Genomic DNA, 18,275 nt, shown 5'->3' with positions numbered 1-18,275 from the left:
TGAGCAAATGTTTACTTTCTCTGAGTTTCTGTTCCTTCATCTGAAATATGGGGTAATAGTATTTATATCCTTCAGTTCATTCATCAACATTTGTTAATCACCAGGCACAGGGGTACAAAAGTGACTGACATGGTTCCTGCACTCTCAGAATTTATGTAGTAAAAGCAGACTAAAAATTAAACCAATAATTATTGGTTTATGTGATGAGTTAACTCATCACATTTGTACTAAATGCTGAGGAAAGAACAGGGGTGGTGGAAAGATTAGAAATATGGTATGTAAAGTGTCTGGCATGAATAAATTAATGAACTGGTAGGTCAAGCAGTGGAGATGAAGCTTATAGCTCTTAAGAAAGCTGTGTCCTGGGGATCCTTGGGTGGCGCAGCGGTTTGGCGCCTGCCTTTGGCCCAGGGCGCGATCCTGGAGACCCGGGATCGAATCCCACGTCGGGCTCCCGGTGCATGGAGCCTGCTTCTCCCTCTGCCTATGTCTCTGCCTCTCTCTCTCTCTGTGTGACTATCATAAATAAATAAAAATTAAAAAAAAAACAAAAAAAAAAAAACAAAAAAGAAAGCTGTGTCCTGAATAAAAACTAAATAGTTACGCCATTACCCAAAATTCTGGCCATGAGTACTATAGCTTAGCTAAGTGGCAGGGGACACTAAAGTGTTGCTGGTGAATAGGAAGGAGAGGACCTACCCTAACACTCCGCTTTTGGATAACAGCACTCCCAGGGTGCCCCACAGAAGGGAAAGGAAAGCCAGAGGGAGAAGCAGGTTCAGAGTCTAAAGTCAGATCAGGCAACAGTGGGGTCCAACCTGGGGAGCTGCCTCCCAGGGTAGGGGGTGGGGTTGAAGGTGGGGCTTCTGACACTCAATAAGTGGTGACATTTTCATTAATTAAAAAATTTTATTGTGATCTGAAACACAAAGGAGATCAGCATCAAAACTGGGTTATAATAAGCACAGGTTCTCAACAGATTCATTCTCTCTCATTCACCTAGTTATTTGACTCTGTGTCACCAAGGCCCAGGGCTAGGCATGAAGGAACAGAGATAGATGACAGTCTGTGCCCTTGTGGAGTTCACAGTGCAGTGCAGGGAACAGATACATCAACAGAATGTCTCACTGAAGAATGGAGGGTGCTAGCAAAGGGAAGCACAGGGGGCTGTGGGCACAAAGGGGGCACCTCACGCAATGGGGAAGGTAGGGAAGGCTTTCTGGGAATGGTACCCCAAATGGCATCCCCACTCACATGCACAATTCCAGAGATTCTACTAGAAGGCTGTCAAGAGCCATGCCTTCTGGCTGCACCAGCCTCCCAGAGTCCCCTGCTGCCCGATGCAGTGTCTGCAGAGCCAAACGCATCTTCCGCCACGCCTCATCCTCATCCGGCGCTGAATCCGACCCTCCAAGACTCCTGCAGGAGCCTGCCTTCCTTGGCAGGCTCAGCCAAAAGACCAACTCAAAACTCTTTTGTCAGAGCAAGCTTAGGGCGAGCCACCCAGCCCCAGGTGCCACAACCCTCCCAGAGCAACTGTGGCTCATGCCACCCCCGGCTCTCAGTGAACACTGGCAGGGTACCTCCCATAATCTCCTTTGCTCAAAAGAAAGTGACCTTCCAGGTGACAAGCTGGAAGCTTTGCTGAGTCCTGCTACTGCTCACTCTCTGCAGGATTCACCAAACCCAGGGATCTGAGGGTTGGGGAGGGCCACGTTGTGGGTCAGGGGTGTAGAGGGAAGAAAGGGCAGGCTTTGCTAGTAGGTTTACACTTCAGGCCAGGAGCCGCACTAAATAGTCTTCTGGGCAGCCTGGCTGTCTGTTCCAACTGCTCAGCTGGGTGGGGAGAGGAGGGAGGCCCTAAGCGACATATGCTGAGGGCACACAGCTGCTGAGGGGGTAGTGACTGCAGGCAGTGAGGGGAAAGGGTGGGGCCGCTCCCGGGATGGGGAGTGGGAAAAGCCTGCAGCCTTCAACGCCACAGCGCCCCAGGCTGGCCTGTGGGTAGGTGGGGCAGCAGGTGGGCCCAGGGGGAGGTGGAGGGCAGATTGCTGAGCTGTGGCCTCAGGAGCAGAGCCCAGTCCCAGTGTGGGTATACGACCAGAAGGTTTAGCCCCTGCTCCAGCCTGGAGGCGGCAGGAGAGGGCAGGCAGCCTGGCCACCGAACAGGATGGACCACGCTTCAGCCTGGGTCCAGAAGGGTCCAGCCTTCACTCCCGCTTCGGGGGAGATAGCCTCAGCCCCAGTTGCTGGAGGAGGATGGTCCATCCATCCCCAAGCTCACCCTGGCCCCGCTCCCGGGAGGTCAAAGTGCCGGAGCAGCCGGACTCGCCTCGAACGCTCCTACCTGCGGTCCGGGCGCCAACTTGGGCTCGTTTTCCTCCCTGGGGCCGTCGCGGTCCGGCTCCACGGGCGCCTCCGGGGGCCCTGCACCCGCTCCCGCTTCCAGGCTCGGCGGCGGCGGGGGCTCAGGAGCCTGGGGCTTCTGTTGCCCCGCCGCCCGCATCCGCTCGCGCCGACCCGCGCCGCCGCTCGGCCTGCTCCGCCTCCGAGTCATGCCGCTGCTCGCGCCGCTCCCTTGCTCCACTCGCGCCGTCACCGCCGCCGCTCCCCTCGCAGGACAACAGCCAATATGGCGGCGCCCGGCTCCCCGCTCTGCTGCTGCCAGCAGGTCATAGGGCGCGGCGTCCGCGCCGCCGCACTAGCCCCCGAGGCTGCCTGCGCCATTTTGAATAAGGTCACTACCTAAAGTTCTGTGAGAGTGAGAATCGAATGGACTCGCAGGAAGCGACCTGAGCCAGGGAAGGGTGGTCACTGTGGTAACCGTCCTCCACGGCGCTGGGCGCTTAAGAATTGCCTGTTAAATGGAGGAGTAGATTAATTTCTACAATACTTTCACACTCGCCATCTGACTCCTCACGCACCACCGTGTCGTTCCCATTTTGCAGCGGAGAAAGTCGAGGCTGCTCTCGAGGCTAAGTGGCTGCTCTACATCAGCCAGCCAGAACGTATGGGCTCGGGGTTGGTCTGAAGTGAAAGGGAGAAGGAATGGTCTAGGTCTTTTTTTTTTTTTTTTTAAATTTATTTATTTTTATTGGAGTTCAATTTGCCAACATATAGCATAACACCCAGTGCTCATCCCGCCAAGTGCCCGTCACCCAGTCACCCCCACCCCCCGCCCACCTCCCCTTCCACCACCCCTTGTTCATTTCCCAGAGTTAGGGGTCCCTCGTGTTCTGTCTCCCTCACTGATAGGTCTAGGTCTTTATTTGCAACGTCCGGTCGCCTGGGAGTCCCGCGTTCGGTTCTTTGGACAGCAGAGCCCAGACCCCGCTTCTGCCCCAGTCTGGCGGAGAAAGAGGACAATTAAGTACACAATTTACAACCAGTGCGATGAAGATGAGATGACTGGGGCACATAATCAGTGTTTCCGCAAAAGTGGTATGTGCAGGGAGGATTTTGAGTGGTATGCAAAAGGAACATTTAAAGATGTAATAATTGTGGGACGCCTGGGTGGCTCAGGGGTTGAGCGTCTGCCTTCTGCCCAGGGCCTGATCCTGGAGTTTCAGGATCAAGTCCCACGTCGGGCTCCCTACATGGAGCCTGCTTCTGCCTCTGCCTGTCTCTGCCTCTCTCTATGTCATGAATAAAAACAAATAAAAGTCTTAAAAAATAAAAATGTAATAATTGTGTATTGTTTTTATTATTATTATTATTTATTCATGAGAGACACAGAGAGCGAGAGAGGCAAAGACACAGGCAGAGGGAGAAGCAGGCTCCATGCAGGACTCGATCCGGGGACTCCAGGACCACGCCCTGGGCCAAAGGCAGGTGCCAAACCGCTGAGCCACCCAGGGATCCCCAATTGTGTATTGTTAAAGTGAGTTTTCCCTCTCTCCTTTTTTGAATATATGAGACATGCAAATGGTACAAATTTTTGAAAGAAGTTTTGAGTGCAATCTCTTATGCCAGGCCAGTGGTACCCTGAAACTATATGGTCGTTATATGTAGAGTTGCTATATGTATCAACAGGCCAGAATTAGGACATGAGCCTAATTAATGGGAACCAGGGCTATTTTGAGAAGAAAGACTACATGGCCTTGGAGCTTTCCTTAACTGCCAAAGAATAAATGGAAAATACTTCATCTCATTATAGGGATTAGTGCCATCATCAAAGATTTAAAGGCTTCACGGTGATTCCCACTACATGAACATTACTTCTTAGTTTGGCCAGAAGATAGATAGTATCTTTTCCCATTTATTTTTATTGTGGTAAAATATGCCTAACATAAAACTTAACGATCATAACCATTTTTAAGCGTATGTTCAGTGGTATTAAATACACTCACATTGTGTGTAACCATTATCATCATCCATTTCCAGAACTCTTTTCATCTTGCAAAACTGAAACTATATACTCATTAAATAACTCCACATTCTCCCTTCCCTGGCAACCACCATTCTACTTTTTTTTTTTTTTAAAGATTTTATTTATTTATGATAGTCACAGAGAGAGAGAGAGAGAGAGAGACAGAGACAGAGACACAGGCAGAGGGAGAAGCAGGCTCCATGCAGGGAGCCCGACATGGGATTCAATCCCAGGTCTCCAAGATCGCACCCTGGGCCAAAGGCAGGCACCAAACCGCTGCGCCACCCAGGGATCCCGCCACCATTCTACTTTCAAAAAATCTCTTTTTCTCCACACCAGCCTTCGATAACCACTATTCTACTTTCTGTTTCTATGAGTTCAACTTTTTTTTTTTTTATATTCTACATAGACGTAAGATCATGTAATATTCATTTTTTTGTGACTGGCTTACATCACTTTGCAAAGTGTCCTCCAGATTCATCCATTTTTTTAAAAAAGATTTTGTTTATTTATTCATTCATGAGAGACACAGAGAGGCAGAGACACAGGCAGAGGGAGAAGCAGGCCTCCCCAAAGGAGCCTAGTGTGGGACCCTATTCCGGAAACGGGGATCACACTCTGAGCCAAGGCAGTTGCTCAACCCTGAGCCACCCAGGCGTCCCTCAGATTCATCCATGTTGTTGGAAATGGCAAGATTTTCCTTCTTTTGGGGGGATTAATAATATTTCATTGTATATGTATCATATTCAGATGCTTTGTATATAATGTATACTCTTATACTTTGGTATTTTATGTGTTTTTTCACATATATACATATACATGTATATATGTATATGCCACATTCTTTTTATTGATGGAGAAGATAGATGGTCCTGAAGAATGAGAGAGCATTATGGCAAACTTATTCTGGTAAGGACTCCAGTTGCTGGTACTTTTTCAGAGTGGTCATTCTTGGAGCACATGGGTGCTGTTGCTGGTTTCTAATAGACAACTATGGGTCTAGTATACCGTTCCTTCTACACCAAACCTCAGGAATAGTTGTGTTCCTCTGGAAGGTGCTGTAGTAAACCTTTACTATCTTGTTTCAGGGGTATGTCACTTTCTGAACACACTTATTTTACAGAAAGTTTTGACCAAATCACCATTCTATTGGCTCTTAGGCGCTACTGTGACACTGATGACATTATCCTGATGGACCGAGAACAGGAAATAAGAGATGCCTTAGATGACTTGGTAAGCATGATGTGTGTGCTAAAAGGCAGATAGTAGATCTCACAAATATACAGTGGTCTGTCTGTGGGGGCGTCTGGGTGGCATAGTCAGTTAAGTGTTGCAACTCTTGGCTTTGGCTCAGGTTGTAATCTTCGTGTCATGAGATCAAGCCCTGCTTTGGGCTCTGCATTTAGTGTGGATTCTGCTTGAAATTCTCTCTCTCTCTCTCCCTCTTGCCCCTCCCACTCGTGCCCACCCCCACGCTCTCCCTCTCTCTCAAATAAATAAAGAATATATATATACAATGGTCTGTCCACTTGGTGCACTATCCAGGGGTCTGGGATATATTGAGATGTTTCCTATAAAATGAAGGACAAGTTGCTGTTAATCATACTCCCTATCACTAATAAAGAAGTACAGTACTTTCTGGGCTTCTTTAGACTTAGGTGGTAAAATATGCTATATTTAGGCATATTGTTTTTTTTTCTTTTAAAGATTTTATTTATTTATTCATGAGAGACAGAGAGAGAGAGAGGGAGGGAAAGGCAGAGACACAGGCAGAGGCACAGGCAGAGAGAGAGGGAGGGAGGGAAAGGCAGAGACACAGGCAGGAGGCACAGGCAGAGACACAGGCAGAGAGAGAAGCAGGCTCCATGCAGGGAGCCCGATGTGGGACTTGATCCCGGGACTCTAGGATCACACCCTGGGCCAAAGGCAGGCACTAAACCGCTGAGCCACGGAAGGATTCCCAGGCATATTGTTTTTTTTTTTTTTTGGCATATTGTTTTTATCTATTACTGGCTCACTTGAAAGTTGTCAACTTTAGGGCGGGATCATATGAGGAGAGAAGCTTTTTTTATTGGATCAGATGGCAGAGTAAGTAGTTCTACCTTTGATTTTTATATTTAGGCATTGGATTTTGGAACAAAGTTATGCCGTCCTTCGGCAAATAGTTATTCTCCTTTTGAGGTGCTCCTGGCTTGCTCCGAAGGTCTGGTGAAATTGCTTGCCTGACCATGGCATACCAGGTTATCATGTGACCTGAGCTACCATGTTATCTGATCTACTCAGCCATAAAATCAGGGGTGGTCAGCAGCATTCCATTGCCATGGGGACTGACATATATGGCCTGGGTCCAAGCAAGCCCTAAAGGCACAAGTACAGGCAAACCTACAAGTACACAAGTAGATTTCCTGAGCAAGTTGTTTACATTCCTCTCCTGCTACTGATATCCATGGTCTCATGGAGAATTGTTTATGATGAACTGCTGGAGGAAGAAAAATCTAAAGCCCAGTTTATAGATGACTCTGCACAGTATGTTGACTTCAGCCAGAAGTGGTTGCTGAAGATTCCCAGTCCAAGAGGGCCTAAAGGACCTAGGAAAGGGAAGTGTGCTTGGAAGCCCTAAAGTATAGATACACTGATTCCTGGGCATTGGATAATGGTTTAGTCTTTTGGTCAGAGATCTGGAAGGAGACAGACTGAAGGTTAATGACAGGAAATTTTGAGGAAGATAAATGTGCATAAAGTGCCCAGATAGCTTCAGAGCATAAAGTGATTTGTGCCTCAGATGAACATTCACCAAATGGTCTTCACTATGGAAGAACCTCTTTTTTTTTTTAAAAGATTTTATTTATTTATTAATGAGAGACATACAGAGAGAGAGAGGCAGAGACACAGGCAGAGGGAGAAGCAGGCTCCACACAGGGAGCTGGACATGGGACTTGACCCCAGATCTTCAGGATCAGGCCCTGGGACTTGATCCCGGGTCTTCAGGATCAGGCCCTGGGCTGAAGGCAGCGCTAAACTGCTGAGCCACCCGGGCTGCCCTGGAAGAAACTCTTATACCTGGTGGGCAGTATGACCCTTGTGACTATCAGGCAGTCCCCTTCCTCTGCCATTTTGGGACTTTCTCAGCAGGTTTATGACAAAACTGGCCTGGCAACACGGACTCCCTCTCACAGGTGGCCTTGCCACTATTAACGCTCAGTCCAGTTTGTCAGTCCCAGGAAACCAGCCTAAGCCCCCAGGGTGGGGGGCTTACTTGAGAAGACTAGCCAGCTACATTGGACTCTGTATTAGTTAGGGTTGGCCAACTGCTCTAACAAACAATCCCAACATGTTAGGGGTTTAATAACATAATACTTTAGTTCTTGTTCATGTCACAGTCCCATGACTGTCAAAGGGAATTTACTTCATACAGTCATTCAGGAATCCAGTCCTCTCCTATCTTGTGACTGTCCTTTCATCTATGTTCTTCATTGATCTAGGGGATGGGGAAGAAGATAGAGTGAGGGTTGCATGGGATGTTTTTATGAGCAATTCCCAGAAATGACTATATGTCATTTTCACTCACATTCTTTGGTGAGATGTTAGCCACATGGCTCCCCATCACTGTAACGAATCCCTCCCACTCCATCCCCTTTCCCCAGGCCACCACTGATCTGATTTCTGTCTCTATGAATATTTTGCATTCCATACAATATGAGCTATTTTGCCTGAGTTCTTTCTTTCCCTCAGCATAATTGTGATGCATCCATGTTACAGTGTGTATCCATAGCCCATTCTTTCTTACTGCTGGCTAGTAGTCCATTGTGTGGAAGTACCATAGTTTGCTTATCCATTCAACATTGATGAGTAGTCATGACAGATATTTCTTATATGTTAAATTAGCTTATTATGCTACTCTGAAAACTGGAAGAAAAAAATTTTAAATCAAGTATATAATATACTGAAATTATATCTTTTGCAACTGAGATATATATATATATATATATATATATATATATATATATATATATATTTTTTTTTTTTTTTTAGGTGCTAACTTAAAAATGTATGAAGTCAGGGCCAGCTTCATGGATGCACCTGTGCAGCCACTTGGGGCACCACATTCAGAAGGGCTCTGAGCTTGGCTTAATGCCCTGCCTTTGTCTTCTTTAAATTCTTTCTTTAAATTTTATTAAGATTTTTACTTTAATTCAGTATAGATAACATACAGTGTTAGAGTAGTTTTGGTGTACAAAATAGTGATTCAATAATTCTGTATGTTACTCAGTGCTCATTATAATAGGTGTACTCCTTAATTCCCTTGGTATTCTTTTTTTTTTCTAAATTTTATTTATTTATTTGACAGAGAGAGAGAAAGAGAGAGAGAGAGAGATAAAACAAGCAGGGGGAGAGGCGGGCAGAGGGAGAAGCAAAAGCAGACTCCCTGCTGAGCAGGGAGCCCAAAGTGAGGCTCCTTCCTAGGACTCTGGGATCATGACCTGAGCTGAAGGCAAACACTTAACTGACCACCCAGGTGCCCCTCCCCTTGACATTCTTAATAGGGTTTGAGCAAGAGACCCACATTTTCATTTTGCACTGGGTGCTACAATTTATTTAGCTGGTCCTGTGCAAGAGGGTGTGGAATTTTTTTTTTTTAATGAGTTTATTTTATTGTTTTTAAATCTTTTTTTTAAAAAATATTTTATTTATTTATTCATGGAGACACAGAGAGAGAGAGAGGCAGAGACACAGGCAGAGGGAGAAGCAGGCTCCATGCAGGGAGCCCAACCTGGGACTCCATCCTGGGCCTCCAGGATCACACCCCAGGCTGCAGGCGGCGCTAAACCGCTGCGCCACAGGGGCTGCCCAAGTTTTTAACTACTTCTATGGGGCATACAGTCAAAGGTGTGAAGGCCACTGACCTCATCACCTAGGTCTGTAAGGGCTCAGGTGTGGAACACAAAATTCAGTTTGCCAGTTCTACCCTGTGACTTACTTCCCCTCCTACCCATTGTGGTGGGAGCAGAACTAACTAGTTGTTTGAGTGGAGAGGAGGGCAGGGGAAATTGTAAGGGCAGTGCAAATTAGATTGCTATCTTGGCATTGTTTCCCATCCACACGGGTGTTTTTGGGCACCAGTGGGCCTTCCACAGATATGGGCTTCAGCTTGCCCCAGTGCAGTTACTGAGTCCCACCCAGCTCACCACCCTCATCTTGGCTGGCTGTCCAGAGAAGTGGTTCCACTAGAGGAAAGGAGATTAGGGCCCCACTTCCCCTTGAGTTCTGGAGTTGTGCCTCAGTGTAACTAAGGACTTTCTTTTTTCTTTTTTTTTTTTTTTTATAAATTTTTATTTATTTATGATAGTCACAGAGAGAGAGAGAGAGGCAGAGACACAGGCAGAGGGAGAAGCAGGCTCCATGCACCGGGAGCCTGATGTGGGATTCGATCCTGGGTCTCCAGGATCGCGCCCTGGGCCAAAGGCAGGCGCTAAACCGCTGCGCCACCCAGGGATCCCAAACTAAGGACTTTCTTGGCACTTTTTGAGGGATAGTCTTCTTCCTCTCCCTCAATCCTTCTCACTCTAAACTTGAGAATGGGTTTGTACCTTTGGGCAGGAGGGCCTGGGACTGATTCTCCCCACTTTTCCTGAGAGAGAGAGGAGAAGGAATAAAGTTGGAGAGGATGAGAGAGAGGATCCAGTGTGAAAGGTCTTGAATCCCAGGTTGAGATTTGGACCTTCATGAAGGTGGTGGAGCCTTGGCACAGAGGAAGAATGAAACAGAAGGTCCATGTGAGGCACTCTGGGAGCAGAAGTACATTGCTGTGATCCTTCCCAAGCTGTCATGGGCCTCACTGTTACAGTGACAATAGTAGAATCTGTATGGTGCAATTCTAACACATTTTTTCTTTTTTTTCTTTTTATTTATTTATTTATTTATTTATTTATTTTACTTATTTATGATAGTCACAGAGAGAGAGAGAGAGAGAGGCAGAGACATAGGCAGAGGGAGAAGCAGGCTCCATGCACCGGGAGCCCGATGTGGGATTCGATCCCGGGTCTCCAGGATTGCGCCCTGGGCCAAAGGCAGGCGCCAAACCGCTGCGCCACTCAGGGATCCCTAACACATTTTTTCTAGGTGGTAAATAGAAAATGGCTAGTGAAGTAGGTCACTTTATTAGAGCAGCTGGTTATTGTTCCTAATCCTAAGTGGGCAAGAACAATTGAACCTATGCTACAGGGCCCTGAGAGAAGACCATGGGGGAAGGAGGGAAAAATTTGCAGATGGTGTTGAAGAACCTGAATTAGCCTGGAGTGTTTGGGAAACAAATCTCTCAAAGGAAGGACAGGCTTCCTCCTCCTCACCACCCTATCATCCATCTGACCTCCAAGTCTTGTTGATTCTGCCTCTAAAATATCTATTCCAGCAAGGAGAAATCTCTGTTCATAAATTCACCTGTGCAAGAAATATAATTAAACTTTTTTAATAACTTAATTTCTATTTTGAACTCCCATTCTGCTTGAGTGACAGAAACTTCATCTTGGCTAATTGAGGGTTTTACCCCTTCCCTGAGGCTTGTGTTTAAGGCTTCATCTAGTATTTGGGTGGGAGTTTGTGTGTGTGTGTGTGTGTGTGTGTGTGCGCGCATGTGTGTGTATGTATTGGGGGGGGGTCTTTCTTTTATTTAAGATTTTATTTGTTTATTCATGAGAGACACAGAGAGAGAGAAGCAGAGACACAGGCAGAGGGAGAAGCAGGCTCCTGGAGGGAGTCCAATGTGGGACCTGATCCCAGACCCTGGGATCATGCCCTGAGCCAAAGGCAGATGCTCAACCACTGAGCCACCCAAGCGTCCCTGGGGGATCTAGTTCTCAATGTCATCTGCCTACACAGATACTCGTGGAGATGTCTTTGGTCCCATTGGTGGCTGCTGAGACCTGGCTGTTCTCACACGTCTGGTAGAGACCACAGCTTTCTTCCTGCTGCATGCCACTCTTGCCTGTGGGAATCTTGCTGTGGTTAGCTAAGGTCCTTTTTTGGCTAGACATGCCTCAGAGCCATCTCCGTGATAGGCATTGCTGCTTCCCAGGGCAACATTCCTCTCTGCTCCTGGGTTTTCTGCCCTGTACTCCAGCCTCTGTGAACTCTCATCACTTCCCTCCATCCTCCTCTTCTGCACTCCCTTTTCTCCAGACCTCAGAAGCCCTCATTTTGAGGTCTCTGGAGAACCCCCAGTAGTCGGCACTGTGTCACTAGTCTTACTGACTAAGGTTCTAAACATACTGGAAAATGAAGCAAAGGAGAGGCAGGTGAAGGCCAGTACATTGCCTTACTGCTGACAAAGGCCAGGGTGGAGCATTTGCTCAGTGTGGGCAACTGAACCCCTGAGTTTGTTAGACATTCCCTGCCCCTAGTCATGGCAGTGCTCAGTTGGGTGGGTCTTCCTCCGGAGCCCCTGGAGGGGCAGTGGATGTGGCAGATCCTAAGAAGAAGAGAACTGAGCAGATGCACTGCATTCTTCCCAAATACACATATCAGATGAGTTTTTCTCTCTCTTAGGCAAAGAAGTATCCTCTGGCAGAGCCTCCCTATCTCCTTTTGCTTATGAAGTTTCTTGAAACTTTTTGGCTATGTCTGAGGTTTCTCTCCTTGTCCCTAAGGCCTTTTTGAAACCATCTATAGCAATATTTAAAATTTTTAAAACTTAAAAAACAGACAAATGTAGACAGAATTCTATAATGAATCTCTTGCAGCCATCATCCAGCTTCTACAGTTTATCAACTCATCGCCAATCTTGATTCATCTGTCACCCCCGACTCCCACCCCAACTCCTGTATTAATTGAAACAAGCCCAATACATCATACCAGAAAGACTTGTTTTCTGTCCTGTCACATCCCGCTCCCGAGGGGCAGTGAACACATAATGGACTAGATATTTGAACAGGGTGGGGGGATGGATTACCAGAAAAAAAACAAAACAAAACAAAGGGTAATATTATAAAAACATTATCCTGCCATAACAGTGAGGCTGTTTCCATTTTCCTTACCACTGTTGGAATTCAGGATTCATCATTTGTCTCTGGTGACAACCTCATCATTAGTCTCCTTACTGCTTCTCTCCCTCTGGATTACTGGTGTTTCTTCAAGCGATGACTCATATCAGAATCCCTTGGAAAATGTTAAAATGCAGATCCCTGGGCCCCTCTCCAGTCTTGCTGAATCACACACACTTTTTTTTCTTAAGATGTTATTTATTTATTCATGAGACACACACACACACACACAGAGAGAGAGAGAGAGAGAGAGAGAGAGGCTGAGACACAGGCAGAGGGAGAAGCAGGCTCCACGCAGGGAGCTTGACGTGGGACTCAATCCCGGGACTCCATGATCACACCCTGAGCCGAAGGCAGGTGCCAAACCACTGAGCTACCCGGGCTGCCCTGAATCACACACTTTGAATGTGAGTTCCAGGTGTGTTTTATGAGCAGCCTGAATGATTCCAATCCACACCCATGCTGGGAACTGCTGTTCCAATTCAGCCTTCATGCTGTCCTTTTATTTCATTTTTTTAAAAAAAGATTTTATTTATTTGACAAAAAGAGAGCACAAGTAAGGGGAGCAGCAAGCAGAGGGAGAGGGAGAAGCAAGCTCCCCACAGAGCAGAGAGCCCAGTCTAGGGCTTGATCCCAGGACCCCAGGACCATGACCTGAGCCAAAGGCAGATACTTAACCATCTAAACAACCCAGGCACCCCTGTCCCCTGATTTCAAACAGAGTCTGACTATATTTCCCTAGCTGAGAACAACCCAAGGGCCCCCCCGCTCCCACCCTCAGGGTAAGTTCCAAATCCCCAGATCTGGTATTTAGGGCCCTTTGTGAGCTGGCCTTTGCCTATAGCAGCCTCTTCCCTCACGACTGTTTCCCTTGAACCCTGGGTTTCAACACTATCTTACAGCCTTGATATGCTCAGCACTGTATTCTCTCCTTTATTCCTCCTGAGTCTGATAAACTTGTACTGATCACTAGAGGGCCAGTCCAAGGGTTTCTTCTTTGAATCCATCTGACTCACTCCTCTGTACATTGTAGCAGAAAGATGTGGGATTCAGACAGACTTAGATTTTGCCACTTACTGGCTATGTGACCTCAGGAAAACCCTCCATTTTTCTGGGTTTCAGTCTTATCATGTAGAGAATGGGGATAAAAATAGTGTCCCATGGGGCTGAGACATATGATCACAGTCCTTAGCACTGGAGGGAGGCAAAACTTCACCTCCATCCTCTTAGGGTCTCCAGCTGGGCCAGAGAACTAAATGGACATAGGACAAATTAAAAGGAGAAAAACATGTAGATTTTTACATGTGCATGGGAGCCCCCACAAGCCACCCAGGCGTCCCGAGAAAAGTGTTTATATACTAGGTTGAACAAAGAGTCAATTGTGGAAAAATAGCTAAAATACATGAGGACACTAAAGATAAGAATTATTTTAACAAAATCTACTTGTTCGTATTTCTCTGGGCCTTGACTCCTTCTTTCTGGTGATAATATTTCTCTCCTCCTGATATATATAGAGAGACCATCTTTCACATGGGAGTTTTCTCTTCTGCTTTCAGGAAGTAAAAGGGAGGTCAAAGTTCCTTTTTTGTACCTGCTATTTTTCAGGGGACTTGAGCTCAATAATCCTTATGCCAGAGAGGCATGTATTGGGGGTGGTGTATTCTGCTGCCCTTCAGCACAGAGCCTGACACATACCGTAGGGTATTTGTAAGCAAAGGTATCCTAACAAGGCCTTGGCCAAGAGAGAGTTAAAGGCTAAGGTATCTTGAAGTACTGTGGAAACTGGGAAGCCCGGGTGGCTCAGCAGTTTAGCGCCGCCTTCAGCCCAGGGCCTGATCCTGGAGACCCGGGATGGAGTCCCACGTCGGGCTCCCTGCTTGGAGCCTGCTTCTCCCTCTGCCTGTGTCTCTGCCTTTCTCTGTGTGTGTGTCTCTCATGAATAAATAAATAAAATCTTTTTTTTTTGTTTAAAGAAATACTATGGAAACTAATATAGCCTGCCCTGCAGAAGTCAGCTAATACAGTAATTTATTATGGAAGCAATAATGAGGTCATCACCATTCTGTTGGCCAGTAATAGCTCCACCACAGTGCACTATGGCTCAGAGTTTGCCCCTCCAGCCCCCTGCCACCCATTGCCCTAGAGAGAATTTTCTAATAGGTATGATAATGTTGTAACTTAGTGTTTTAGTAATTTTCTTTTCCAAAGTGAGTTTTGATTTATGCTCTTCCTGGTTTCCTACTGAAAGAGTCAAATGGAAGTCATAGGAAAAATTCTTCTGCATCACTGGAAATGGGGAAAGGTCTCACCCACACTCTTGAGAATATATAGTAGTGGTAGGGAATCATTCAGATTAGGGCAGAGATGGGGAGTCTTCAGTAGGCAGCCCACTCTCACAACTCCCTAGTCCCTAGTTTACAATGGGGCCAGCCGAGGAGAGAACTAGTAGTCTGCAAGGGATGTGAACTCCAATAGGTTTGGAGTCCACATTCAGGGATTGGAGTCTGTGGGGAGTGGGGATCCTACATTGCTCACATCCACAATGCCCAAGACATTGGCTTCTTGAAAGTGATGTGGCTTCTTGAAGAGTAGTTAATGCAGGGTGACTTCTATGTAGCCACCCACAGAGGTATGTGATGGAAGCTTCTGCTCAGGATGCAGGCAATAAAGGGTGTGTCCATAGAGAATTTAAAAAACAGTAACACCAATTAAAAGTTGATCTGTAGGGATCCCTGGGTGGCGCAGCGGTTTAGCGCCTGCCTTTGGCCCAGGGCGCGATCCTGGAGACCCGGGATCGAATCCCACGTCAGGCTCCTGGTACATGGAGCCTGCTTCTTCCTCTGCCTGTGTCTCTGCCTGTCTCTCTCACTGTGTACCTATCATAAATAAATAAAAAAATTAAAAAAAAAAAGTTGATCTGTAAGAAGGTGGCTTCTTCAGAGAAGTTAATTGGGGAGAGGGACTGTTTTAGTAATAAACTACACCAAAGCTTAGTGGCTTAAAACAAACATAGATATTATCTCATATCATTTCTCTTTGGTTCAGGAATTTGGAGCAGATCAGCTGGGTGTTCTGGCCCAGGGTCTAGTGTGAGGTGCAGTCAAGATGTCCCTTAGGGCCACATCATCTGAAGGCTTTGATGGGGCTGGAGGATCTCCCAAGATGGTTCACTCATCTGGCTCTTGGCAGGAAGTGGTTCCTCATCATGTGAACTTCTCCACAGGGCTGCCAGAGTGTCTTCCTCACTTGGTGGCTGGCCTCCCTCAAGTAAGTGATCCAAGTGAGAGCAAGGTAGAAGTGCAACACCTTTATGAGCCTGCCGTGGAAGTCTCATGTTCTCATTTCTGCAGCATCCTATTCGTTACACAGATCAGCACTGTTCAGTGGGAGAAGGGGACTACACAGGACCATGAATACACTAAGGAAGAATCATTAGGGGTCATCTTGGAGGCTGGCTATCACAGGCCTGCTGTCTTGTGCATCCTTGGATTACCAAGATGGAGAAGATAAGAGAAGTCCCCCAATCCAAACACAAAGTATTATTGAAATGTAAATTTGTGTTCAGCTTGAGAAGAAGGAAGAGGCATCTTCAGTGCCAGGAGAAAGAGGCACATCATTGTAGCAAGTAAAGCCTTGAAAGCCTGTGAACGACAATGAGTGAATGAACTTTAGAGCCTGGAATTTACATCTGACCTCATGCTGTCATAGGATATATCCAGTCTGTGGGTAGCAACTTAGGACACAGCAACCTTGACCTACAGGTCATCATGCTGATCTACTAAATGGATGACATCATGCTGACAGGAACAGTTCAGATTCCTCCCCATAAAGAAAAAAGTTGCATGTCTTTTAATGTTCCTATTAATTGGCTTGGGGCCCTATTCATCATCCCAAGAATGTCTTCCTTCCTATAGTAGGTCTACAGCTTGGCTGTTCTGGCCAGTCTTGGGTACAGGATAAGACCCTGGAAAACTTGTTTGCAGTATAAGACTCTGGAAAGCTTGAGGAATCTCCAGAAGCACCCTGTTTTTTTTTTTTTGGCTGCTGGCTGCAGAGCTCTAATGTGTGGCCAGAGTCCACCAGGGGTGGGAAAATCTGTTCTGGGGTGTGGAGTTCCCTTAGGAAGTGGGGGCTCTGCCACCATCCATCAGACTGATACCACTTCTGTACCATCAGTGGCTCTTGGAAGGAGAGAAAGTGGGAAAGTCTAGGATCTGGCTCACCCTGGGCATCTCCTTGAGGGGAAAGCCAGTTCTTCTCCAATAGAGCCTCCAGAGACTCTGATGTTTGGCTGGAACACATTGGTGGCCTTGAATTTGGGGGCACTTCTTTCCCTCCATTCCAAAATCCACTCTCATTTCCTATATTAGAGGTGGGACATCCACTGGGGAGATGAGAGGAAACTAAGTTGGCTAAATTCTTCTCTGTAGATCAGTCTTTCCAATTAGTTACAAAGGTGACAACCTCCCTTGAGAAATCTTTTCTTGGAGGGCACCTTGTGGTAGAAATGCACTACACTTCTAGCCTCATCATCCAAGGCTGAGGATTTCTACATTCAAGATAGCTTTTCAGAGACCCTGGGTTGTGGAGAAGGCATTTTCTCATTGCCTCATCTGGCAACCACTGCCTATTCTCTGGGCCTCCCTTATATGGGTGATATCCTTAATTCCCATGGGTAAGTCCTCTGGTTCTCCTAGCTCCTCAGATACACCCAGGACATGTCAATCCTCAGCTAGACCTCTGCACATCAGCCAGAGTGAAAGCTGAAATCCTCAGTATGGTCTATAAGGCCTTACCTGATCCTCTTCTACTTCTGAGCCCCTCCTCTCCCCCTTGCTGGCATTGTTCCAACCACTTGGCCCCTTACTCTCCATGCTCCCACCTTAGGGCTTTTGCATGTGCTGTTTTTTTCTGCAAGAAATGTGGTGGCTGACCACAGGATGGATGATGGTAGCTCCCACCCAGAATGTAGTCAATGAAGGGTGTGTCCACAGATAATTTAAAAACAGTAACACTGGGATGCCTGCGTGGCTCAGCTGTTGAGCATCTGCCTTTGGCTCAGGGCATAATCTCGGAGTTCCGGGATGGAGTCCCATATCAGGCTCCCTGCATGGAGCCTGCTTCTTTCCCTGCCTGTGTCTCTCCTCTCTCTCTGTCTTTCATGAATGAATAAATAAAACCTTTAAAAAAACCACACACACAGTACCACCAGTTATAAGTCAGTCTGCCTTTTATCATCGTCATGCTGGCAACTCTAAATGATGTCACATAAAGTACTACCACCCCCCAAAATCTGTAGATCTAAGTTCTAAACAAATGTTGTGGTTATTGATTGTTTTAATGATACATATATGTGTTTCAAATCAGCATGTTTGTATTACTTATCTTCTAATAAATAGAAACACTGTGTTCTACATGGAAGTTAATTGAGAGAACTCCCAGTTACACCATCACAATAACAGCCATCCTGCCCTGCCTGCTCCCTTCTAAGCTCAAGCCCACAAGCCTTCTTTGCAAGAGGAATACCATAACAGTTTGGAATTGTTGGAGCTACATTCATGAGCAATCTGTATCTTCAGCCCCCCGTGATAGTATATATTTTTGGGTTTAAACAGAAGATTCCAAATAAACAAAGATAGCTTAATGATTTTATTTTTTAAAGATTTTATTTTTTATTTATTCATGAGAGACACAGAGCGAGGAAGCGAGAGAGAGAGGCAGAGACACAGGCAGAGGGAGATGCAGGCTCCATGCAGGGAGCCCGACGTGGGACTCCATCCCAAGCCTCCAGGATCACGCCAACGGGCTGCAGGCGGTGCTAAACCGCTGTGCCACCAGGTGTTGCCTTAGCTTAATGATTTTATTTTTTT

General features: G+C 46.6%; 1 protein-coding gene and 1 long non-coding RNA gene across 27 annotated transcripts in view; one reads left to right on the top strand and one right to left on the bottom strand.

The window, feature by feature from the left end:
* The window catches only part of FAM193B (family with sequence similarity 193 member B), a 33,237-nt gene extending 30,622 nt beyond the window's left edge, over positions 1-2,615 (bottom strand). For 16 of the 25 annotated variants that reach the window (XR_013378023.1, XR_013378024.1, XR_013378021.1 and 13 more), the window contains exon 1: positions 1,255-2,341. Coding sequence is in view for 12 of the 25 variants with exons in the window: in XM_077895325.1 (XP_077751451.1) it covers positions 1,255-1,367 (113 nt within the window). In the remaining 13 variants the exon portion in view is untranslated. The other 9 variants (XM_077895320.1, XM_077895317.1, XM_077895319.1 and 6 more) reach the window with 9 other exon arrangements.
* Positions 2,616-2,735: 120 nt separating this feature from the next.
* On the top strand, positions 2,736-16,548 carry LOC144312533 (uncharacterized). Of its 2 annotated transcripts, XR_013378036.1 has the most exons (5): positions 2,736-3,008; positions 3,256-3,441; positions 5,232-5,278; positions 5,530-5,602; positions 15,451-16,548. It is a non-coding gene; the product is annotated as an uncharacterized LOC144312533 (long non-coding RNA). The 2 variants fall into 2 exon arrangements; XR_013378035.1 differs by lacking the exon at positions 5,232-5,278 and having other exon boundaries at positions 2,739-3,008.
* Positions 16,549-18,275: the final 1,727 nt, after the last annotated feature.

Source organism: Canis aureus, chromosome 4 (genome assembly GCF_053574225.1).
Source record: "Canis aureus isolate CA01 chromosome 4, VMU_Caureus_v.1.0, whole genome shotgun sequence".
NCBI lineage: Eukaryota > Metazoa > Chordata > Mammalia > Carnivora > Canidae > Canis > Canis aureus.
Note: the sequence above shows the minus strand (reverse complement) of the source record. Positions and strands in the feature narration are given on the sequence as shown.